Here is a 26,781-nt window from a genome sequence, read left to right on the forward strand (position 1 = left end):
ATGTAAAAAAAAGTGAAGTATAGATGTTAGACACATTACATAAGAATTGAGTGGTATGCATCTAAATATTTCTATCTAATTTTCTTTCTTTTATTTGAGAGACGCCATGCAATGATAACGTATATGCTTAGCCTCACCACTATTCTTTTGTTGCGTGCAATAGCTAGGATATACCTTCCTGCCTTGTGTTCTTTCTGGACTGAGTAAAGCGCCTCAATATTTAGTAGACTGGCAAGGTTCCTGTAATGATGGCTGTATAGTCACTGGTGATATTGACAGTGTAATTCTACCTATTGATGCTTGTGGGGGTGATGCTGCTCTAGCTTTTGCCAGGAGCAGCAGAAGAAACAAGGTAATTTTGTTATAGTTGTGTTTTTGTTAGGAGAAAGTGTCAAAATGGTCCTTTGTCTTTTTGCTCAGGGTCACTTGCGGCTCAGAGTTTATAGAAGTGTCAATTTAGTTCTAGGACTTTTAATATAGGTTGAAATACTCTCAACAAGAGCTATTTTAGCCCATATCAAACTTCACACGTTTATTACTTGGGTTTAGAATGACCCTATGTAAATAGGCAGGGGACTATTTTGACACTTTTAACTCTTTTTTAAGTTGAATTTGAATATATTAAATTCAGGAAACTGCTTTATATTTAGTTACTGTTTGCATGCAGCCCCTCTTAGTAGCTGTTGAGGAGAATGAAACGGTACTTGATGACACTCCTGAGAAGCTTGGAATTCAAGCGGTATGCATTCTGATACTTAACAAATCTATCTCGATACTAAAATTATTTGTTTGGGACAGTTTTTTATCGCATTTGTATTAGGAAAAGTGGCCAGCAAAAATAGAATATTGTACATTTTTTCCTGATTTTTGCAAGATTCGTTTAAAAATTATTTTTGGTAAAGCAAAAGAGAGATTGTATCTGATTTATATCTTCTAAAAAAATAATTACAAAGAAAGGGAAAGCACAAACTGCCTCAAATGATTTGTTTTAGCCATCAGTTTTTTAAGAAGCTGTTTTCAGATGTTCGTTTGGGACAACTTTTATGATAAAAACAGCTAGCCTGTCCGTTTGAATGCTAGTTTTTTACTGTTTTTAAACTTTATTTTCCATTTTGATTCTAGTGTTACACAGTGTGGCGGCGCCAGATTAAACCTATAGAAAGGAATTTTAACAACAAAAGCAGGATTCATAAAGTGCCCCAACGAACTCTGCATAGTTTCTAAATAGAAAAAATTCTAAAAAAGTAGGAAAACGCTGTCCAATTTTTCAGCCAAATAGATTATTTTTAATTGCTTGTTTCTTTTACTGCAAATATAATTGAAAATCCACCGAAAGTGAAATTCAGATTGATTTCATTGATTCTCACTTGGCAGGTTAGGGTAAAAAATTACTGGGAAGCTGTGGGAGTTATCGCGGCACATAAGGCGGGAGTGGATCCGAATGCTCTCAGGAGAGAAGGAATTGATAGAATTAAGTACGCTTCACTCTCATCTACTAAAATTTCTTTATCTTCGTTGTAATTTAATGCAATTTTTCTTATAGTCTTACAATTAGTTTCATAATTTTCTTTATTGTCAAAGCTTTAATCACCATCCTGTTGTTTGTTCTTACCATTACCCACCATTATATAATTAGGAAAAATAACATTCATATCATCTAATTTTTTTAAATTATATTTCTTAACACATCTCTAAAAAAATATAAGCTAACAAATTCATATTTTTAGGCATGTCATGATATTCATTTAGAATGTAATAACAAACATAATTATTATTTTATTACGCTCTTTACGATTCAGGCGATATCTAATAAATAAAATTTGTTCGGTTTTGCTCACACCAATATATCAAATAGTTATTATTTATTTTATTTTTTGGACAAGTAGTTTTTAAATTATTTTATAATGAAAGCGCTTGTATTCATAAAAGAATGTGAATCAAAAGGGTTGTCCATGTTACTTTCTTTACAAGTAAGACCAATTTTCTTATAATATAGCATATATATAATATATAACAACATATTGTAGGCTTCAAAAATTTCGACCGCTCCCTAGGAAACTCTTCATTTAATTTTATTTTTGTTTTGAGAGAGTTTTAGGTCTTTGAATTTTCAGAAAACAAATTGGATTATAGATATAACGCTATTCACAGATTTCACCTTCATTTTGTTAGGACTTTTTGATATGTGGTTCGAGGTTTTCAATAAGCGCAAACCCTTATGGTTTATTACACCTCCTGATAATGGGAGAACACTTTTGATTAAGGTTAGACATTAAAAATTAAATATTTAACATATAATAGCATTAAACTTAGAATTTAAGTTGTACAATTCATCACTTGAAGTTTAAAGCAGATGGTGGGGGAATAAAGACGAAACCCAATCAAAATCATATGGTTTTGTCATCCCGGGTCATCGTGATCCTTGATCTACTTAGTCAGAGGACTTCTTAATAGCCATGAGTTGTGTCGTCCAAAAAATCATTGTAGATCTAAGGTGGATGTTTGTCTAAAGTGACAAATTTAAGTTAACCTTAGCTAACTTAAGGTTTTACGTCAATCAATTATACCCTTATGATTCACAACTCCAAGAGTATAAAATCATTGGGGAACATATGGTTGCGGTCGTGACCGTAATATAATTGTGTCATTTGACAGCAACCACTCAGTCAGAGGGCTCTGGTCGTAATTATTGTTTTGTGGTGTTATTTGGCGGTGAAACCACGTGGATAGAGGTCTCAGGTCACGTCCTTACTGACATGCAATTACTTTGATTCTAAATATAGATGTACATTCCATATGACATTAGCTCTTTGTGAGATGAAGTCAATCATAAATTTGTCACCCTCGATAAACTGTTGCGAAGGGTAAATAAATTTTGCTTTTAAATTTTAAGTGATTGAATTTTACTTGGAAGATTTGGTTAATTACTTTGAAAATCTTAATTTAAAAAATAACCTTTTCGGTTGAAATTTTCGATCCACTCAGTCAATATCAAAATATTGAATATTTTAAAAATTTTATATTTGAAAGAGGTATTTAGTTTTGTTAATTTAGACTTTTAAGGTATGAGTCATGTCGACTCATGTCAGTCAAGAAATAAGATCAAGTTAGGTGACTTGAACTTGTAAATTCTTATTTTAGGTTTTAGACCTTTATTTGGGCTTACTAGCCTCGTCAACTCCAGTCCTTACGATGAGAAAGATTGGACTGGTGGGGTGAGACTTATAATTCTATCCTATAGACAAGGCGACCACAAAGTTCTCGAATCTATAGTATTTGTGCATCAAATATATTGTTTGGAGCACATGCGGGCATTTAATTTATGTATTTAAGCTATTTTAGCTGGAGCATTTGATGTCTTAAGGCAATTCATATGATTGTAAAACATGAATTAAATCAAATAGATATAAGTTTTTATTTTTAAGCATTTTATCACATTCTGTTTGCTAGTAGGTGTATTGCAAATTTGGTGGCGTTTTTTTTTTTTTTAATTCAAACTTAACTCCTCAATTTGGGGTATTTGAATTTCAACTTAAGCTTAGCCTTGCTAATTTTAATACTTCAATTTTAAATTCGACTAAGGCCCAGATGTATTAACTTTTGGAAGTACAAATATTTAATATTTAGGTCAATTCAAATGATTCAAAGCTAAGAATTTAGATTTGTAAATTTCAATTTTTTGGATTAATTGTAAACCCTAAGTTATTAATTTTGAAAGCTCAACTTTGGATTAATTGAACCATCGTGACTCGAGTTTAAAAATTCTCACTGATTTTGATTTTAAATTTTAGAATTTCAAGTTTGAAAAAACCAAAAAATTGATATTATTTTTAAAGCCCTAAGAGCCTAAAATTTTATAGTTTTAAAATTTTGAATACTTTCAAACATGAGGAGCCTAAAAACTTTAAAATCTCAAAATATTCAACTTATTTTAAAATTTAATTATTTATTTTATTAGTTTGAAAATCCAGTGTAAGAGTGGTTTTACAATATGAAATCGCCCCAAGTTCTGACAGCCTCCCGATGCCAGCTCCCTTTTGGGGGCACGGGTGAATGACAATCTTCCTATCTTAAAAGACACACCGGTCAATGTTGTAAGACACTACGATCGGAAAGAAAAATATAAATTTAACTCTCGATCTTAGAAGACACAACTAGCCTTCAATATACATTCACAAAAAAGTTAGATCTCAAATCAATATTCCCACAAATGAGTACTTGCTTTTCCCACGGACGAGAATTTTAAAGCCCCAATTTTAAAAAGTTTTCCAAATGAGTGTGTTATTTCTCCCCATGAACAGGCGCTTTCTGGAGTAGAAATTTTCAAAATTGACCCCATTGCCCTAATGGTATGCCTTTCAAGCTTTAATGGCGTTGACTGTGACAATCTCGATGAGAATAAAATAAAAGTAAAACCCATACCCTTTTTTCATACAATTTGCAATGCAATGTGCAAACAACAAATTAGAAAATAAAAGTGTAGGATTACTGTTTTGACACAGGTAGATGGAATGGGTTGGAATTCGGGTGGGGTCATGCTCAAACAAAGAAGACTAAGGGGACTTGGTTTGGTGTAGTAGCTCCTTTGTGCAATTTGTTGGATAAGGGAAGCAAGCTAGGTGTCACGCTCTGCCATCCTTTAGAAATTGGCAAAGCAAGCATGAGAAGGAAAATTCTAGAGAAGACCCGATTATAGAGAGCGGTTCAAGAGATTCTAAATGATTCTACCTAATTATTCTAAAAGATTCTACCTAATTATAGAGAACATGAGAAAGAAAGGATTCAAGGAGAACTCAAGAATAATCTAGAAAATTTTAGGGTTATGTATGTATATATTAATAGTTAAGTGCTCTCTAGAAACTCGGTTATTCTCATGTAATCTAAAAGTTTCCCTTGGGCTTGGATGAGGCTATAAATAGGAGTCATTCTCCTCATTTGTAACAATCCAAGGAAGGATCCAAGGAAATCATCCAAGCTTCCAAACTTTCAAGTGTTGTAATTCTTTTTCTTAGTGAAGTGTTCATTTCTCCAATACTTTTCCTTACTTTTCTTAGAGTATTTTGTTCTTATAAGTCCAATTGTTGTGAGGGATATTAGGTTGATTTAATACTAAAGATGAGCGTCAAAGCTGCACGGTTAACTTGGGATAAGTGGGTCCGTGACAGTTGGTATCAGAGTTTCGATTCAAAGGTATGTCAAAGAACGTTAGAAAGCACGTAATGGAGTCTGAAGCCACTGATGTGGAATTATCTCAACAAGGGTGAGGTCGTCATGAGCAACGAGATCCAGTCGTATCCAAACCACATGGGAGGTCAAAGGAGATCATTCACGACTTTGATTCGCGCCTTGCCCTAGTGGAGGAGGCAATGAATAACCCGGAGGCCTAGATAGAGGATCTTGACCAAAAGGTTGATGGACTCGAGGAAGTGGACATCATAATCCATTCAACGATCAGAGGTATGATGCTCCAACTTGAGGGATCCTTAAGGGATCAAATGGCTAAAATGCAAGAGGATTTAATGGGCAGGCTCCAGGAAGTATGAAGAGCTTATGAAGACGAGAAGAGCGACGTACATGCTAGCTTGGAGGAAATGTGTGGAGACATCTCGCTATGCAAAAGGGCACTAGTGACGCTCACCAGCTATCACACATTCGAGGCTAAGATGATTGACGATCCAAAATCAAAGAGTTTTGAAGGAGCTCGCAACGCGAAGGAAGGGATAACTTCTTATGGATACTTGAGCAATACTTTGGAGCGATGAGGATTACAGATGAAGTTGCAAGAATTCAATTTGCAACCCTTTATCTCCCAGACATCGCCATGTTGTGGTTGTGAAGAAGAAGAGGAGATATCGAGAAAGGTATGTGCACCATATCCATATTTAATGATTTCAAGAGAGAGCTAAAGAGACAATTTTATCCCAAGAATGCAAGGATGAAGTTAGAGCCCGATTGTGAAGGCTCAAACAAGGAGGATTGATTCGCTAATATATTAGATTTGCAGATGATTAAGGGAGGAGGCTCCATCAAGGTGGTCAATTCAACAGAAAGATCAATCCATAGAATAGTTAGAGGAGTAAAGGTCAGTATTGGGGCGTGCTCAAGTGCCTTGGACTTCTCTGTCATTTCCATGGATGATTTTAAAGTTATTTTAGGAATGAACTTCTTGGAGCAATCAAGAGCGTTCCAAATATCCTTTGTCAATAGCATGTGCATCATGAAAGGGAATCAAGCTTGCTTAGCATCAATAACAAGGACTAAGAGGCAGGAACTTAAAATGCTATTGGCCATGCAATTCAAGAAAGACATTCCAAAAGACGAGGAGAGCTACTTGACTATTCTTTATGACTCCGATGAAAGAATTGAAGCCCCAAGAAGATATATTAAGGGAAGTGTTGTGAAAAAACGACGGCAATAAAACAAAAAATAGATCTAGAAAAATTACACCAGAAAAGGCGACACAAGATTTACGTGGTTCGGTAAATTGCCTACGCCCACGGAGTTGCAGAGGATTTTATTAGCTTTGAGGATTACACCGTCGACCATATCGACTTACAAAAAAGAATTCTCTCTCTCTCTCCTCACCTTCTCTCTCTCTCTGAACCGAGAGGCACATCAAGAAGAAGAAAGACAACTTTTAAAGAAAAACTTCCTTGTGATTCCTTTATTTCAGTCTCACGACAGAGTATAATCCAAAGAGAGAAGACTGTTTGGAGAGTCATTCAACTTCCCTGTAATCGTGAGCCCCTTTTAAAGCTTCCCAGTATCCAACTTATTTTGTTAACCATTAATTTCGTGATTCCATAGAGAAAACATGGAATCAAACCGAGAGGCACATCAAGAAGAAGAAAGACAACTTTTAAAGAAAAACTTCCTTGTGATTCCTTTATTTCAGTCTCACGACAGAGTATAATCCAAAGAGAGAAGACTGTTTGGAGAGTCATTCAACTTCCCTGTAATCGTGAGCCCCTTTTAAAGCTTCCCAGTATCCAACTTATTTTGTTAACCATTAATTTCGTGATTCCATAGAGAAAACATGGAATCATGCTTTAATGACCCATATAAAGTCCATTAAGGCAAGCTATCAAATTCATTGCCTTTTTCTCTATAGCAACAAGAGAGACAGGAGATTAATCTGGTAAAGCTTAATTAATTAATTAAGCTTTTCTTAATTCTTTCTGTCAATAGAAGACAACTGTTTTATATGACAAAACAGGGAAGCATCAAGCTATAGCAGGGAACAAAATACATAAGGAAATAAACTTAAATAATTTTCATAAGTGTTGAGGTTGTCAATTCAAGGAAGTGGACCGAGTCTCCACCTTTCTTAACAATTCTCCCACTTGGAGACTAGGACACTGACTACATCGACCTTATCCTCAAACGTGATATCCTCCACCTCTGCAACTCAAAACCTCTGTCTTCAAGCTAGAAGACCAACTGAAGTCTAGCACAACTTCAGTTTCTCATGTGTAACGCCCTTGGTCAACATATCAGCATGATTCTTGCTTCAACAAATTTTCTCAAGTAGCAACTGTCTGTCATCTAACAATGATCGAATAAAGTGATACCTGATCTGAATGTGCTTGGTCCTGGATTGAAATGCTGAATTTCTAGCTAGGAATATGACGCTCTGGCTATCACTGTAGCTAGTGCCTTTCTGAACCTCCTTACCCAATTCTGCTAAGAAACTCTGCAGCCATATCATCTCCTTAGCAGCCTCTGACACTGCAACATACTCAGCCTCTGTAGTTGACAAAGAAACTGTCTTCTGTAGATTAGAGCCCCATTACATTGCAGTACCGCCAAGAGTATAAACATAACTTGTAGTACTCTTCCTACTGTCAATGTCTCCAGCCAAATCTGCATCAACATAACTTTGTACCTCTAGGCTCTTTCCTGAGAAACACAAACGGGTTTATGAAGAGTCTTTTAGGAATCTCAAAATCCACTTCACAGCTTCTCAATGTTCCTTCCCTGGATTACTCATGTTTCTGCTCACAACTTCCACTGCATGGGCAATATCCGGTTTGGTATATACCATAACATACATAAGTGAACCAATAACTGAAGCGTAAGGAACCGTCCTCATGTAGTCTTGTTCATCCTCTGTCTTGGGTGATTGATTTTTGCTTAGTTTGAAGTGACTGCCTAAAGGTGTGTCAATTGGCTTGGCCTTGTTCATATTGAACATGCTAAGCACCTTTTTCACATATTCAGCCTGTGAAAGTCTCAATGTGCCTTTGACTCGATCTCTAAAATCCTCATGCCAAGGATTTATTTTGCCGCTCTCAAATCCTTCATTGCAAAGTGCTCTGACATCCGCTTCTTCAGATTATTTATCTCATTATCTCATAAATGTTGGCCAATGTTGGCCCATGCAATAAGCATATCATCCACATACAATAACAAGATGATATAAGAATGGTCAAAGTACCTGACATGACAATAGTGATCTGCCTGGCATCTGCTGTATCCAGCATTTTGCATGAAATTATCAAACTTCTTGTACCATTGTCTGGGAGCTTGCTTCAGACATACAAGCTCTTCTTCTAAGTTCTTCTTCAGTCTACAAACCGAATCTTCTTTTCCTTGTACCACGAACCCTTCAGGCTGGTGCATATAGATGTCTTCTTCAAGGTTTCCATGAAGAAAAACTGTCTGCACATCTAATTGCTCCAGGAATAGATCTTTGATAGCAACCATAGCCAGGACCATCCTGATGGTTGTGAGTTTTACCACAGGAGAAAATATCTCAGAGTAATCAATGCCTTGCTTTTGTTGAAAGCCTTTTGCAACAAGTCTGGCCTTGTACCTTTTACTGTTATCAGAATCAGTATTTACCTGGTACACCCCCTTGTTGTGCAATGTCTTCTTCCCTGAGGGAAGTTCTGTTAGATCCCATGTATGATTTCTCAGCAGGGAATCCATCTCCTCATTCATGACCAACTCCCACTTGATAGAATTTTCATATGCCAAGGTTTCTTCATAGCTTTGTGGTTCTCTATTATCTGTCAGCAATATGTAATTTAAAGTTGGTGAGTAACGCTGCAGCGAATGCCTGCTCCTGACTGACATCCGAACGACGACTGGAGTAGTGAATGACTCTGGACCTGCCTGCGGAATAATAGGAATGGGTGCCTCAGACCCATTCTCTTCCTCATTCCCATCTCTGTCCTACTCTGTGTCCTCTGGTAGATCGTCGAACTCCACGAACTCTGACTCTTGAGGAGCTGCTCCAGAATTTGTATTGGTCTTGTCCTTGTACATCATCTTCTCATTGAAAATCACATTTCTGCTTCTGATAATCTTTCGATCCTGATCATCCCAGAAACGATAACCAAATGTTTCGTCTACATAACCAATGAAATAACATTTCTTTGACTTAACATCAAGCTTGTTACGTACATCAGGATTGATTAGAACATAAGAAAGACAACCAAAAGTCTTAAGATAAGAAAATTTGACTTCTTTGTCGCTCCAGACCTCCTCAGGTAATTTACAGTCTAATGAGACAGATGACCCTCTGTTGATCAGGTACAGGTAAACTGCAGATCAGGTAAACTGCAGTGCTGACCGCATATGCCCAGAAGGTTGGTGGTAGTCCTGCGTACAATCTCATGCTCCTAGCACGCTCATTGATGGTCCCGTTCATGCGTTCTGCAACTCCATTTTGTTGTGGTGTCCCCGGAATGATCTTCTCCATTCTGATACTTTGAGCTGCACAGTACTCCTTGAACCCACCATCAATGTACTCACCACCATTGTCAGATCTCAAACATTTCAGTTTTAGATCTGTCTCTGTTTCAACCATAGCCTTCCAAGTTTTGAACACAGAAAATAAATCAGATTTATGCTTTAGAAAGTAAACCCATACCTTTATGTTGTATGTTGTGGCATCTATGAATGTGACGTAATAGCAAGAGCCTCCAAGAGATGCCACTAGGGAAGACCCCCACACATCGGTGTGTATCAGTTCTAGTTTTCCTGCATTTGACACTCTGTCACCTTTCAGGAAACTGACCTTCTTCTGCTTCCACATGATACAACTTTCACATATGTCGAAATCAACGAACTTTAGTTCTGGTAGCTTGCCTCTGGACTAAAGCTCTTTCATACCTCTCTGACTCATGTGTCCAAGTGTGCAATGCCACATGTCTGTTGTGCTCTCTGCAACTGTGGTATCAGTATTTGTTAATTAAACCAGTTGTCATATATAGTGTACCAGTCTTCTTATCCCGAGCCAGTACCAATGCTCCTTTAGTAACATTCCAGGTGTTATCAGAGAACACTACTGAATGACCTCCCTCATCAAGCTGCCCAACAAATATGAGGTTCTTTTTCAGTTCAGGAATGCGTCTAACCTTTTGCAGGATCCATTTGTTTCTGTTAGAGAGTGCAATTTCAACATCTCTCATCTTTACCACGTTCAAAGTTGCTCCATCAGCCATGTACACTTTCCCAAATTCACCTGAAACATAGTTTCTTATTAACTCCTGGTGAGAAGATGTGTGAAAAGAAGCCCCCAAGTCCAGCATCCAGTCGTCAATAGAGTTATGAACTGCAAGTAATAATGCATTCTGCACTTCTTCAGTTACAGTGTTAGCACTGACGTTCTCCGTCTTCTTAGGATTTTTACAGTTCATTTTTATGTGGTCAGTTTTGCCACAATTCCAGCAGGTTGCTTGCTGACCAGACTTTGACTTGCTCTTCACAGCTTCCCAATGTTTCTTCCCTAGATTACTCATGTATCTGCTCACAACTCTACTGCATTGGCAATATCCGGTCTGGTGCAAACCATAACATATATAAGTGAACCAATAGTTGAAGCGTAAGGAACCTTACTAATGTAGTCTTATCCCTCTTCTGACTTGGGTAACTGATTTTTGCTGAGTTTGAAGTGATTGCCCAAAGGTGTGTGAACTGGCTTAGCTTTGTCCATATTGAACCTGCTAAGCACCTTTTTCACATATTCAGCCTGTGAAAGCCTCAACGTGCCTCTGACTTGGTCTCTAACAATCATCATGGAGTATGTTGCAGTGTCAGTGGCTGCTAAGGAAATGATATGTCTGCAGAGTTTCTTAGCGGAATTGAGTAAGGAGGTTCAGAAAGGCACTTTCTACAGTGATAGCCAGAGCGCCATATTCTTAGCTAGAAATCCAGCATTTCAATCCAGGACCAAGCACATTCAGAGCATGTATCACTTTATTCGATCATTGTTAAATGACGGACAGTTACTACTTGAGAAAATTTGTGGAAGCAAGAATCCTGCGGATATGTTGACCAATGGCGTTACACTTGAGAAACTGAAGTTGTGCTCGACTTCAGTTAGTCTTCTAGCTTGAAGACAGAGGTTTTGAGTTGCAGAGGTGGATGATATCACGTTTGAGGATAAGGTCGATGTAGTCAGTGTCCTAGTCTCCAAGTGGGAGAATTGTTAAGAAAGGTGGAGACTCGGTCCACTTCCTTGAATTGGCGACCTCGACACTTATGAAAATTATTTAAGTTTATTTCCTTATCTATTTTGTTCCCTGCTATAGCTTGATGCTTCCCTGTTTTTTTCATATAAAACAGTTGTCTTCTATTGACAGGAAGAATTAAGGAAAGCTTAATTAATTAATTAAGTTTTACCAAATTAATCTCCCGTCCCTCCTGTTGCTATAGAGAAAAAGACAATGAATTTGATAGCTTGTCTTAATGGGCTTTATATGGGTCATTAAAGCATGATTCCATGTTTTCTCTATGGAATCACGAAATTAAGGGTTACCAAAATAAGCTGGATACTAGGAAGCTTTAAAAGGGGCTCACGATTACAGGGAAGTTGAATGACTGTCCAAACAGCCTTTTCTCCTTGGATTATACCCTGTCGTGAGACTGAAATAAAGGAATCACAAGGAAACTTTTCTTTAAAAGTTGTCTTTCTTCTTCTTGGTGCGCCTCTCGGTAGAGAGAGAGAAGGTGAGGAGGAGGAGAGAGAGAGAGAATTCTTTCTTGTAAGTTGAAGAGAGAGAGAAGGTGAGGAGAGGGAGAGAGAGAGAGAATTCTTTCTTGTAAGTTGACGTGGTCGACGATGTAATTCTCAAAGCTAATAAAATTCTCTGAAGCTCCGTGGACGTAGCCAATTTGCCGAATCACGTAAATCTTGTGTCGCCTTTTCTGGTGTAATTTTTCTAGATCTATTTTTTGTTTTATTGCCGTCGTTTTTTCACAACACTTCCCTTAATATATCTTCTTGGGGCTTCAATTCTTTCATCGGAGTCATAAAGAATAGTCAAGTAGCTCTCCTCGTCTTTTGGAATGTCTTTCTTGAATTGCATGACCGATAGCATTTTAAGTTCCTGCCTGTTAGTCCTTGTTATTGGTACTAAGCAAGCTTGATTCCCTTTCATGATGCACATGCTATTGGCAAAGGATATTTGGAACGGTGGAGGTTCTTAAAGAACTATCGCCAAGTATGAAGAAAAATCATCTGATTAGGTTGGAGTCAAGGATTAAGTCGCCAGTCATGAAGTCTCACTGCATGACACCCCTCTCCCATAAAACCAAGGAAAAAATCTAAGTTTGTCAAGAGCAAACAAAGGAAGTTGGTCCGAGTGCCAAGAGGAAGCCACAATGAGGGCATTGCAAGCTTAAGTGGGGGAGAGTGTCACGCTCCGCCATCTTTTAGAAATTGGCAAGACAAGCATGAGATAAAAGATTCTAGAGAAGACCAGATAGAGAGCAATTCAAAAGATTCTAGAAGATTCCACCCAATTATAGAGAATATGAGAAAGAAAGGCTTCAAGGAGAACTCAAGAATAACCTAAAAAGTTTTAGGACTATGTATGTATACATGAATAATAGAGAATTCTCTAGAAACTAGGTTATTCTCATGTGATCTAAAAGTTTCCCTTGGGCTTCGAATGGGTTATAAATAGGAGTCCCTCCCCTCATTTATAACCATCCGAGAAAGGATCCAAGGAAACCATCCAAGCTTCCAAGCTTTCAAGTATTGTAATTCTTCTTTCTTAGTGAAGTATTCTTTTCTCCAATACTTCTCCTTACTTTTCTTAGAGTAATTTGTGTTTACAAGTCCAAGTGTTGTGAGGTATATTAGGCTGATTTAGTGTTAAAGAGTGTCACGCTCTATTATCCTCTAGAATTGGCAAGACAAGCATGAGATGGAAGATTCTTGAGAAAACCAGATTGTAGAGAGCAATTCAAGAGATTCTAGAAGATTTCACCTAATTCTAGAGAATATGAGAAGAAAAGACTTCAAGGAGAGCTCAAAAATAACCTAGAAAACTCAAGAATAACCTAGAAAGTTCTATGGCTATGTATGTATACATAAATATTAGAGAATTCTTTAGAAACTAAGCTATTCTCATGTAATATAGAAGTTTTTCTTGGGTTTGGAGGGGGCTATAAATAGGAGTCTCCCCCTCATTTGGAACTATCTAAGAAAGGATCTAAGGAAACATTCCAAGTTTCCAAACTTTTTGATTATTCTTTCTGAGTGAAATATTCCTTTCTTCAATACTTCTTCCTATTCTTTTTAGAATATTTTGTGCTTAAAAATTCAAATATTATGAGGAATATTAGGCTGATTTAGTGCTAAGCGCCAAAGCAGCACGTGCGACTAGGATAGAGCAGCTTAGGAGGCGCGGCGGTACAAGAAGACGGACGGTGGCCGAAAAAGGAAGTTGCTTGAGGCTCGATGTAGCAATGACTGAGCAAAGGACAGCAGAATCGATGCAGATCGGATTTCTTAGAATGCTGCGATCGAGATGAAGAAGACGAAGTGAAGAGAGGCAGAGCGGCATCAGACTGGCGGCAAAGTATGATTCACGTGCGGCTTGAGAAGCGGCAAGGAGAATCGATTGCAGTGAGGACTTCCGGCGCAGGAAAACGAGCGAGGCAGAGGGCTTCGGCGTCGACCATAGAGAAAAGTGCGGAAGGAGAAAAAGATGCGAGTTTCGGGTCTCTGTACCACGATCCCGCCGTAGCCCTCCCAGTGATTCGAACCGCAACGGTATCGTGTCAAAGGGGCTTCGACTGGTTGAACCACAAATGAGGCGGGGAAGGAGAAATGGTGCAGTGCGGTTTTGTGTCGGCAGGTGAGGCAGTGCTTCGGCGTTGTTGTGTGGGTTTCGAACTTAAGAAGTGAACTGGAAGAGGCAGAGAGGTTGTGGCGGAGGATCTCAACCCAAGAGAGGAATGATCAAAGTTTCGGAGTTCTTCACGTGCCGCGGTCCATCGTTGCTTTTTAGCGCACTGGGCGCCACCATCTCCAAAAACAATATTATGTCAGTGATGAATGATCAGACGCCACTTGTCAAATAACCCCAAAAAAGTATAGGGGTCATTTGACACACGCATTACAATCCTGATGCGTTATAACTCCTGACTTAATATTTTTTCAACTAATGCGCCATAATGAAAATAGGTGGAAATGATTAATAATTTAATTTTATTAATTATTCCTTTATTTATTTATTTATTTTAAGGGCCCACACATGTAGCAGTGCTTAGAAATGAAAGTTGCCAACGTATAGGCAATGTCTTCCATGTATAATATTTATATATTTGTTATATGATTTGGGAATTTTATATTGACAATAATAATTGAGATAAGTATTTGAAATTAGCAAATGTAGAGCGTAATTAGTTTTATTAAGGGGCAAATTTATTATAAAAATTAATTAATTAAAAAACACATAATTCAAAATTAAGTTTTATATTTGTTTTCATTGATAAATTGATATATATTACCAGTATTTCAATATATTTTGCATTTTCTTTGATAGTATTGCATAATTTCAAACACTTCTTCAATCTATTTTCACTCATTTAAAGAACTATTTATTTACTTGAACCTAGAAAAAAGTCTAATATCAATATAAATAAGTAAAAATTTCTAATTAAATATTTATAATATGAATATTAAAATAATATATATAAAGCAAATGAATCATTAAAATTCTTGTAACTCAATAGCAAACAATAAATAGATGTAAATAGAGACACACACACACCACAATTTAATGAGAGTTCAAGTTTCATGTGAAACTCATACTACTACAAAAAACTTATTAAAAAAAGATAATAAATAATTGTATTCAAAACAGTTAATTAATAATTCACATATAAAATTTATAATTTTACCACATTTTATTGTCTATTTGGGCTAAAATATCACAAATAATATAATTTTTTTAATACAAATATGTGTTATGAGCTTGCAAAACTAAATTTTTTCGTAGTTACATATCTAACACATAAACTTCACATTTTACATCCATACTGCCTAAATCCTTCATATCAAATCAAAAATACAAGTATTTAAATTTTGTGATGCCACCGTTTTAACTTGTGAAGTCTGGTGTGCATGTAAAAATTGAAGTTTAGGTGTTAGATATGTTAAAACATAGAAATTGAGTAGTATGCATGTAAGTTTCTGAAAAATAAAGCCATAACCTGAGTGAGAATTTTTAGTGGTCCGTGTTAAGCTATCACACGAAACATTTAGTCCCATATTACATTGGAAATTTCTTTTATTGCTCTTTTAAGCAAAAGGCATAGCAAGACCATCCTCTTCTTACAGCCTCTCCTTATCAGTCGAGCAAATACAAGCTTCCCTCTCCTTTCAATCGAGATATCGCCTCTTCTTTCAGTCGAGTGCTTTGTTCCTCTTCTGCGTATCTGATGTGTTGCTGACTTATCGTCCAATAGTTTTTCTGTTCGCAAGTAATCGATGAACGTTTGACGTCAATCTTCTATAAACTTAGTAACTGCTATAAGTGTTTCTTCTTTCCCCAGTTTATTAAAATTGTCCATGTCAAATTGGGACAAAAGCTAACACCCTTGAACCGTTATGTCAATGAGGTAATATTCAGCATATAACTAGTAAAGGTTCTTATATTTTAAATAAAATAAATTTTGATTACATTAAAACTTTAATTCATAAATTAATTTGAATTATTATGTTTATTAAGCTTCATAAATTAACGTTTATACAAATTTAATCACCTTAAAATGCCATTTATAATATCTAGTTAATTGAGTTGTACCTTTAATAAGCCGATGGGGGGCTCATTAGACCCAAAACAAAGATAAATTAAAGTGTGTGAGAAATAAAGCTTTGTCAAATAGATAATATTTAATTGAGGTAGGGTTTGGGATGATGAAGATATAATCGGAAGTCATCAGAATAACTAAGTCTTGAATATAAAGAGGTCCTTTTTATAAGAAGATTTCTTGCGTTAATTTTAGAAATATAATATTTGAATAAAAATTTTAAAAATGATGAGATTTATATTCTAGAACATCTAGATAATGTTTGGATATTTTTGAAACGCCTAAATTATATCTCACAAAGACAGTTAGGGAATGGAGGTTCTACAATCTATAAAGCCACAAAAGATGATGGTATGATAAGGTCCTTAAGAGATAACATCCTAAGGGGAACTATCTCCTAAGGGATATGTTAACTAATCTAGAAATAAAGTGACTATTCTAAATAATAAGATTAATCTCGAAAAAGATATTATATCTGAGAAAGAAGAACAGTGTCAACCTAAAGAAACAATATCAATTATAAAAATAGATTGACTAAACATAAGAAAAAGGCTTGTTAATTTAACGGAAAGATGGATGGTCCCAGTCAACATCCCATGGTTATGTATCATATTGGTTTGCCATAGCTTCTAATCTACTTGGCAAAAAAAAATGATACTTCTTTAGTCATGAGAATCTTTATCTGCTTTCATGGTCTTCATCAGCCAAAGGAATTTGATAAATTTCAAAATGCAAGAGAGACTTAATCCTAGCTGATATACAAGACTTTACAATCATAAGGGGGCAGAAGCCCAATGGAGGATTTAGATCGTAAAATTTGTGAGTCTTGATTGTAAAAGTAGAAAAATTGGAACTTACAACGTCACCACGTTAATAATTATGAAGCACAGAACATTGAAATTACATCCTATTTGATCAAGAATGTCAATTTACCTAGGTACATGTGTGAGTGGTAGATCAGTCAAACTCAGATGGAGAAAAGGCAGGCGTTGGTGCAAGCTAGATAGAAAAGATGCATATATTTATATTAAGTGACTAAACTATTTGTTCTAAAATAAATATTGGATCATATACATATACTCACAAGGGCATGATATGATATGTGTATTTACAAGATTGGAGGCTGACATGCCACATATTTATGACCAGTATGTTGAATTGCTACTAAAAGCTTAGGTTATGTACTATTTCATTTTAAAATAAATTTGGGGTAAGAGAATGATGCACACTCCTGTAACTCTAATTATCAACAAGAAAGTTCACATAATATGAATCCTAGAATATCATAGAACAATAAATATAAAAATATATAAGAACTAAGAATTAGTAAAAAAAAAAGAAAAAGAGAGTTAATCTCTAATCACTTTTCCTTCTAAGGCCAACTATCAAATTGATTTTTTTTTTCGGTGACAATTTGATCATTAATAGATCAAGAGGACTTAATATAATATACCTAATGCAAGAGCATCTAACTAAATCAATCAACAGGAGAAAGTTTAAAGCTAAGGCCATTGAGCCAGTCGGGATTGGCAAATAAGTTCAATTTTTGTTCTAAAAGTTGATTGAACCAGAAAGGAAATTGGGCAAAGTTAATACGAAAATATAAAATCCCAAAAAGTGACCGCCATAAAGAAATTAAATATAAGGGTGAGAGATCTTTTAGATATGACTAAAGAAAACAAACAGAATATTAGAGGATCCTAATATCTAACAATAGATCTAAAAATGGTGCCAACATCTATTTTAATTTAACCGTGTACGACCAACAATGAGGTCCATTGAGAATAAACGAGTAGCCTCCAACGTAAATTTAAGTAATAAAGTTATAATCATCAAATTCTTTAAGGTAATTATGACATGACTAATTAAAATTAAATTTAATGATTTTGAGTTAATAGATTGATGCGAAAAACATATTACTAGCGTCTTGTAGGTTACCTGCCTTAGCTGCTCGTGAGCACCAGGCTCAGTTGCTATTTTCTAGGACATGCGTACAAATATATGGGAATTATGTAAGCCTTTAGAAAATCAGAAGCTAATTCCAAAATCTAGGACATGCATACAAATATATTGGAATTATGTAAACCTTTAGAAAATTGCCTAACCATCTTTTGTATTCTCTTAAAAATCGTGTAGAATCCTGAATAGTTTGTGTATTTACTTCTCAAGGGAAGAAGTAACAAAAGAGGACAGAATGAACTAAAGAGAAAAATTTATAAGAGAAATGTTATATTTTCTCTATAAGATTAACATTAATTCCCTCTAAAGGCGCTGAGTTTGTCTTTGGAGCAAGATAAACTCTTTTTTGATTTAACTCGAATACGGATGCCTACTAGATCATATGTGCTTTTGATGGTGGTTGTGGGTTCAACGTCCCTTACTTCGGTGTTCACACTCTACGGCTTGCATTCGATTTGTTTCGGTGGGCTAGGCTAAGAAGCCACAAAGTCCTCTTAGTACTTCAGTTGCATCCGAGATTGTCCTTTTGAGTCATGTTTAAAGATTAGAGTGGTAGGCACCATGAGGGAGCGACGAAAAGAGAAGGAGAGGAGATGCACGGTGACTTGCCCCTTTGGGGCGAATTGGGCTATTCCCGGGCTATTGTGACCTATTTCATATATTGAATGTGTGTAATACATGAAAAAAGAGAGAGAGCCAAAGTCCCTCATACCTGACATGGCCCTCATATTTATAAGAGAGAGAAGGACAAAGCAGGGTTCATGCAAGGCATTCTAATCGTTTGGTATACCTGGACTTCCTGCTCGGCTGGTCTTCGAGTCAGGTGGCCTAGCGGGTTTCGTTTGGCTTTTGACTGGGGCTAGTTGGTTTTAGGTTAAAATGCCAGTCAGTTTAGGTGTAAGATGCCTATTGGTTTAAGTGTAAGATGTCGGGCGGATTTGTGGGGCTTCTCACTCTTTCATCGTGGGGTATCTTCTTTTTGTCTTCTTTGATCAGAATCATTAGATTGTCTTGAGATTGATGTGGACACATTTTTTGTATGTATATTTAGTTAACTGATTTTCTTGTTTTTTGAAAGCAAAATCTGCAATAAAAACAAGAGAATTTAGTGTAAAAGAGATTTCGACAGTTATAATTTAAATTCTAATAATTGAACTCATTAGGTGTCTATGCCCATGATATTTATAAAAAAAGACATAGCAGATGACTCAACAAAAATGGTTTTTTCCCTCCTTACATCTGATCGGTTTCTGAAAATATCCTTGTGGGAAAAGGAAGCGATTCTTCGCCCAAAACTCGTGGCCTGGGAGAGGATGCTAGTTGAAAAGTCGAAGATGCTTTGAGAGGGTGAAGTAGGAGGAATCATTTGACTTGATTTAGTAGGTTGTAAAGGAAAATCGTGCCAATGTCCTCAAAGAGTTGGGTGGCTCAGACACTAGTATTTCGACTAAGATTCTCATCATGATCCTAAATCGGCCAATTGATCAGGTTGCACCAAAAAAAATCAGCGTCCCTCAATCGGTCGAAGCACAAGGAACTTGTGGTGGCCATTAACTTGTCGACGGACCCTATCGAGATTTACAGAAAAATTGTTGAGGGCCCGACGAGAAGAGAATCTTCGCAAAGTGTTGGTCTGACCAAAGGAGGTTTGATGGGAGACATCAGCAATCTGCCAAGATGTGGTTGAAATTCATTAGGATGCTTCTATTTAAAGGGCACAATACGAGAGTGATTGAGTAAATGAATTCAGGCTTGACAGATAGATTTTGTGCAAGAGGATATTTAAGAAGGGTCTCGTCTCGGCCGAGGCTACCAAAGGCTGATTTGTAAAATACTTCTTGTTGAACTAGAATAAGAGAGTAATCTTTTAATGTTTTTGAGAAAAATTAAAATTTTATTTTCTTCTCGATCTCTATGTCAAAGTGATGTTTCTCTCAAAGATTTATTGTGACGGCTCGTCTTCCTCTATATCCAAATAAATTAGAGTTGAATGAGTTTTTTCTGCGCTTGCACCGTTTTTTTTTTCCTTTGCCTTTCTTTCGTTTAATTTTGTCTTCTTTAACTTTATCTTTTAATTTGATTTTTGAAGGTTCACAATGTACTCCATAATCCTTTAGATAGACAATTGCGACTGAGTGGAGGTCTTCATTTTTTGATCCATCTATTATGCTCTGGTCGGCTTGCTAGAATGAGAGGGGTACATATCTATTTGTGAATGACTTGGCATTTACAAGAACCAGTTGAGGTATGGTCTGTGATTGTCTCTTTGTCAGTAGCTCTAGGCTGTTTTTAATTGGTACAGAGTTATTCTGACACAAATCAAGTCGAACTCCGTTACGACAGTCATGACTTTCTTGATTTTTTTTGTCGACGCAAAGGAATCCCTTCTTTTCAGCCACATGTTTTCCTTTCGGGTACTCCAATTCCGCTAAGTTGGTTGCTTTAATTTTTTTTGTGTCGGGAACAAAATGAAAGACTGGAAACATAGTTCTTTAAAAACTCATCTTCCTCAGGTTGGGTGATTAAGAACGTTCCAATTGGGGGCGCTATCAAGAAAATGAAAGGGGTAGACTACTCTCACATTGAGAGTGTCACGATTGACATGCATATATTGTCAATACCCCAGTATACTGACAAAGGAAAGGGGTACTGTTAGCAAAGTCCTTTCTTGGACAAGTTTGGTCAGGTGACAACATAATTATGGGTCGTCTCTGATGTTAAGGAGATACAACAGTAAAAGGAAATCGTTGCTAGAATTGCCTTGCAAAAGTGAAAAGTTGAGACTTAGACAAAGTTGGCTTCCATCGTGCAAGCTGCTGTGAATAGGGAGAAGCCACCAAAGGTTTTCCATCTTCAATTAATGGCTTTGACCGAGTGGAGTCAAGATGGGCCGCCGTTGCAAAAATGGCAGAGGCTTCGACCTCATTGGCAAGAAGAAAATTAAAAAAGCAGTAGATTGTAGCCAAGAAGAAGCTATTTCTATCCTGTCGAAACTGTTGTTGGTTCCATCAAGAAATTATATGTTAAAGGGGAAGATTGTGACTATGAAAATTAACAGGGTAAAACAGAGACTCGGGCAAAGCTGGCTTCCATCATGGAGGCTGTTGCGAATAGGCAGAAGTCACCAGGGATTTCCATTTTCAATTAATGGCTCTTGATTAAGTGGAGTCAAGATGGGCCGCCGTTGCGGAAATGGCAGAGGCTTCGACCTCATTTGCAAGAAGAAAATTAAAAAAGCAATTGTAGTCAAGAGGAAGCTATTTCTATCTTGTCAAAGTTGTTGTTGGTCGCCCATCAAGAAACCCTCCACAACATATGGGAAGTTTGAATGTGCAGTTTTGGATCAGTACCGTCACGACTGTCGACTTGTTCATTAAGTCGAGACTTGTGCACCCCAAATTTATCGATTTGGAGGAATTTGTCGCCCTTTAGACTAGTTCCAAATGGTCTTCATGACAGGAATTGAAAGCTAGGGGACACGAAGGATATCTTGTTCTTAGCTCCAGATGGCCTGAAAATTTGTTGGTATTAAAACTTTGTAAAAATAATTTTATTTTTATGTATGCAATTTATTTGTAAAGGAAAAAAATCTTTTGTAGTGAAAACTCTATGTTTCCCTTTGCTTCTTTGCCATTTTACTTCTATTTTGCTCTTTGTTTGTGGTTGGCAATTTGGCCCTTAGGGGCGACTAATGCCAACTTTTTAACTAAGGCTTACCACTTTTCATATCTCTTTTGCTCATTAAGCAAGCGCCGCACCAAGGCTTCATCTTTCACCATTCACCAAGTGTGGATCTTGTCTCTTCCTTCGTTGGGGTAACCTTTGAAGCTTGTCACCATGTCACTCGACGTAAATCGTGTCGTTGATGAGTGCGTAATCATTCCTAAGGCTAGGCTTGTGCTGAGCTAGGAGATATGATTTTTAATTTTTTAGTTGACGATCAATTATCAGGACATCAATTGGATGTTTATGGCGTTGTTGACCATCGAGTTGTTTTTATTGTTCAGATTCTATTTGATTTAAAGTTTTAGAGTTTTATTATTTTTAAAAAAATGTGAGAAATTCAAGATATCAACTTTTCATTGCCAAGTTGGACGCAAACCACTCAGTATCGTCCGAGAATTGTTGAGGTGTGGTCGGTTGGTCTTCTGGGGGAGTTTCTCGAAGTGGTTCTCGCCTCGAGTCAAACCCTCTTAGGAGGGGATGGAAATAGAGTTTTTTTTTTGCTTGAATCAAGGGCTTATTGTTGAATGAGCTCTGGCATGCTCCTTATTAAGAGTGTCCCTATGATGGGTTTCTCCTCATTAGTGTTACTCACATTTTGGTTGGTGGCATGCTCCAAACTGACTAGCACATCTAAAAATATTAAATCTGAGATTGCCCTTCAAGTTAGCGAGAGAGGTGAGGAGATGCAAAGCGACCTGCCCCTCTGGACCAAAATGGGGTATTTCTAAAGCTCTTCTGACTCATTTAATATATTGAATGTTGGCTTTACATGCAAAGGAGACTCAAAAGTCCCTCTATATGTAATTTTTTTGACCCTCTTATTTGTAAGAAATGGACAAAAAATGAATTTTCATATTTCACCCATTTTTTTTTGAAATGGGGCATTCTAGTCATTTCTGCTCTGCAAAGCTTTGAATCGTGTGACTGAGCGGGCTACCTTTGGCTTTTGAATGGGGCCAATTTGCTTTAGGGTAAAACGCTAGTCGGTTTAGGTCTAAGATCTCTCGCCATAAAATGTATACTCTCTCACACAAATAAGTTCACCTTTTCCCCCTAAATCCTCTCAGCATCAATCAGAGTTGGTTAAGAATAGAAAAAGAAAATAAATTCATAAATTATTTTGATTTTTTCAGCTGACAAAGAGAAGTGAAGTGATTACATTGCAACTAGTCATGACAAACTGAATGAAGAATAGAAAGAACGGAAGAAAAAGAGAGCAAACGCAAGATCCCATGGGCAAATCTTCATAATAATCAGAACGATGCATAGCGGGCATAAAAGAGGATTCTGATTTTAAGAGGTAAGCAACTTTTAATTATTTCAATGTTTTATTGAAAAATTGTTGTGAATATAGAACGTAATTACTTAAAAAATTTTCTGATAGTCTACAATTCCCACTTCAAACACACTACCTCCCACAGTTTAGAAAATGAATGTGGACCTACACATTTGGGCTTTTACAATTAATAATTAGATATTTTTGGTTGTATGAAAATTTTATACTATTTACTATTGCTAAATATGTGATATTTTGATGCTGAGCGCTTAAAGTTGTTGATTAGAACCATCAAAATTTATAGCAATGGAACCTTTGATGTAATATTATCACATTGTTTAAAATATTTTAATGAGTTATAATTTTATATTAGTAAAAAAATGTAAAAATAACATGTCGCTTCATTATGCAGTTAAAAATAATGATAACAAAAGGAATAACATCTTACTTGTAGGACATAATCGTAACAGTATTGGGTTGATTCAAAAAAAAAAAAAGGAATGATGCAAATTCAATACATGACAGTATTGGGTTGATTAAAAAAAAAAAAAAAAAGGAATGATGCAAATTCAATACATTGAAAATTATAGACAAATGATTCTTAGTTTTTACCATAGGTGGTTATGCCCCATCCAAGTCTTTTTATTAAAACTAATTTGATGATAAATAATCTAAAAATCCGTTTCGGATCTGCTATTTATATTTAATATAATGTCAATTGTCCTAAATAGTTGTAAAGATTGGTGTTTGTTTCTGTGGATACTCAAATATCAACAGTTGTATACATGAAATAGTCATCAATCTCTATGGATGTGAAACTAAGATCATATGAATAATTTAATGGTGGAAAATGAGATCCTATGAAAGTAATAGAATAGTGGAATGCGTCTAGCAAATGACACCACAATACTCAGAATTTTTATATTTAGGTGGTTTTTAGCCTAGGAGCACATGGATTTGATTAGAGATTTTTAGAAATATGTAGAAATATGTGGGGTGATATAGTAAAAAAATTGAGAAAGTGCAAAAGCGCCTCAAATGCGCCAAAATAAAATATGCTAATACATAAGAATTGGGTGGAATGTATGCCTCAAAGTTAAATACACTGATAATATCTGCCTGAATCTAAAAGTACAGTAAAAAGGTCAATCTAAATAAACAACTTTCGATCTAAAAGAAAATAAAATAATTAATAATAATAATTTCAACTTGATGAATTGTTCACCAAAACTTAGATATTGTTGCTTGGAATAAAGTTTTTAAAGTGGGACACAAAGAAATAAAATTTAGAAGACATGCCATTATTTAGAAAGGACAATCCAAAATTGAAATAATACAATCCATCTTTTTATTTTGCTTTTTATATATTAATACAGCCTATAGACAGGGATCATAACTACTGACAAGAAAGCAGATACTATGAGATTAAAATCTTACATAAATACCTTCATGTTAATTTAAAATTAAATTTATGCAAAAGAAAAAAAATGGTTAAGAAAAGAAAAGAATAGTTAAAAACATCAAAGGAAAAAAAAAGTAAAAAAAAATCGTAAATTAAAAAAAAAAGGTTAAGAAAAGAAAAGAATAGATAAAAACATCAAAGGAAAAAAAAGTAAAAAAAATCATCTACAACCATAGATATATATAATCTAGCCACCCACAATCATAAAAACCACCACGCAAGCTTGATGCTTCTATCACAATGTAGAATTTTTTTAATTGATTTTTTATATATTCTGAATTTATAAAATTTCATAAGCCACTTCAAAATTAAAAAGTAAAGTGTAAACAGAGAAGGCTTTTGATCAACACGGGTAATTATACTTTCTTAAGAAAAATTGCAGTTAATGTTAACTTAAAATGTACTTATCTAGTTATCCATTACATGGTTTCTACTATTTCAAAACCATGCATGGAACAATTATATGAATGTAAAGCTATAAATAAAACCTACATGGTAAGTAGTAACATTAGCATGCGACGTCAAACCTTCCACGCTTTTTGGTCCATGCGGCATTTAGCCACAAAAACTTAAAAAAAAAAAGAAAAGAAAAACAAAATAAACGGTACGTATCATCTTTAGAAATGAACACAAACCTTCAATAATTTTTGTTTTCAAATTTAAAATCTATCATGTTCATACGTAAATTTTATTATAAAAGGTACATATTATCATTAAATCAAATATAAAAATATTTAATAATAAAAAAGAGAACTTTATACTTGGCTGTAAAATTAAAACTCTTGGCTATGCTGAAAATGAACCCTCTCTAAACAACCTTATCCTCATTCAAGGCTGAAGAGCACCTTAAAAAATTATACTACAACAACCTCGTGCTTTCAATATCATGATTTAATGAACCTTCAAACTCAAAGTCAAACAAGAAAAAAAACCATCATTAAGCATCAAATGAGTCAATTTCTAAATAAATACATAAAACATGCAAAAGAAAATGGTCCTTACAGTCAAATTTTGTTCTTAATTTAATGATCAAGCCACACACACACACACACCAAAGCGTTCATTAAAAAATATAAATGTATCAACCATTTGATTATTTGATGATATACATAAGATCAATTTTCGTTACTATAGAATTAACAATCAGAATCTGCTTAGAGTAGATGCCAGCAAACACAGCTAAGAAAAGTAATGCCTATTAGCACAAAAAAAAGGCAAACATTGGCAGAACAAAAACTGATTTTAAGATAAAATCTAAGTACAAATTTGTGACAGAACACACCTCTACAGAAGTTAAGTGAAATATGATTACTAAATTGCAAACTAAAACTATAATACTAAAATAAAAAACTTCTTATAAATCTGATAACTTAGGAAAAGATGAGTTGATGTAGAGCTCCCTTCAATCCAAAAAAAGACCAGATAGAAGGCCACTCCAGCTCCTGAGTTATGCAAACCACATGCCTATCCCATATATTTATATACACCAAAGTTTTGACTTTATTCTATTTCATTTCTTTGCAGACTTGGTATGGAATAAGTGAGTGGAATCCATAACCCAGCAGCTCAAATAACCCTCAAAAACCCATTTTTGGAGAGTAAGGAGCTCTACCGCAGCCAAACAAAACCTCAAAACCCTCTTGCAATAAGAGGTAAAAGAGCTATGAAGGAGAATCGAATACCTAAAGCTCTCAGAAAATTTAACAGCTTAATATACTTCGCTCATGAATATGCGCTGCTGCTAGCAGATGGAGCTACAACCTGCTGGGAAGCTAGTTTTATAGAACATATCTGAGTAAGTTTTTTGTTTATTTTTAATATTAATCTGTATAATTAAATAAATATATATAAAAATATACATATATATTTACGGAAGGCAGTTAAATTCTTACTTTAACGTCTTTTCACGGCTTTATTGTAAGCTGAGCGGGGTGCTGTTTGATTCTCTCGCATCGTGATTGCACGTGATTTAACAGTAAGATGTCTGGAGATGCAAATCCCAATCTATGCTTCTGGTTCTTTTATTTTATTTTATTTTTTAAAAGGCTAATCGTGTTTATGTTTCTGTATGAAAGCTAAAACGATTTGGCCTAAACTACTGAGTATAGGATGCAGAAATGCTAGCAACAAATTTTTTAGCATTTAGATATACATAGCAACCATACTTATATATTTAAACGAGCATTTTAAATTTTAATATCACATCAAATATATAAGTAAAATAAACATTTTCATAGGTAGATTTAGAATACAAAGATGTGTAAATATGAAAAACTTGTTGTGAGATATGTAAATGCATAAG

The 26,781-nt window shown here is 35.6% G+C and overlaps 1 protein-coding gene across 3 annotated transcripts in view; it reads left to right on the forward strand.

The window, feature by feature from the left end:
- Positions 1-26,480, forward strand: part of LOC110038925 (uncharacterized lipoprotein syc1174_c-like) — a 49,418-nt gene extending 22,938 nt beyond the window's left edge. The window contains exons 7-11 of one of the 3 annotated variants that reach the window (XR_002295468.1): positions 164-352; positions 668-739; positions 1,375-1,475; positions 22,875-23,041; positions 26,004-26,480. Coding sequence is in view for 2 of the 3 variants with exons in the window: in XM_020743851.1 (XP_020599510.1) it covers positions 164-352; positions 668-739; positions 1,375-1,521 (408 nt within the window). In the remaining variant the exon portion in view is untranslated. Of the gene's footprint in view, positions 1-163; positions 353-667; positions 740-1,374; positions 1,619-22,874; positions 23,042-26,003 lie in introns of those variants that run through there. The other 2 variants (XM_020743852.1, XM_020743851.1) reach the window with 2 other exon arrangements.
- The last annotated feature ends 301 nt before the right edge of the window (positions 26,481-26,781 follow it).

Source organism: Phalaenopsis equestris, unplaced genomic scaffold, assembly GCF_001263595.1.
Source record: "Phalaenopsis equestris unplaced genomic scaffold, ASM126359v1 Scaffold234359, whole genome shotgun sequence".
Classification (NCBI taxonomy): Eukaryota; Viridiplantae; Streptophyta; class Magnoliopsida; order Asparagales; family Orchidaceae; genus Phalaenopsis; species Phalaenopsis equestris.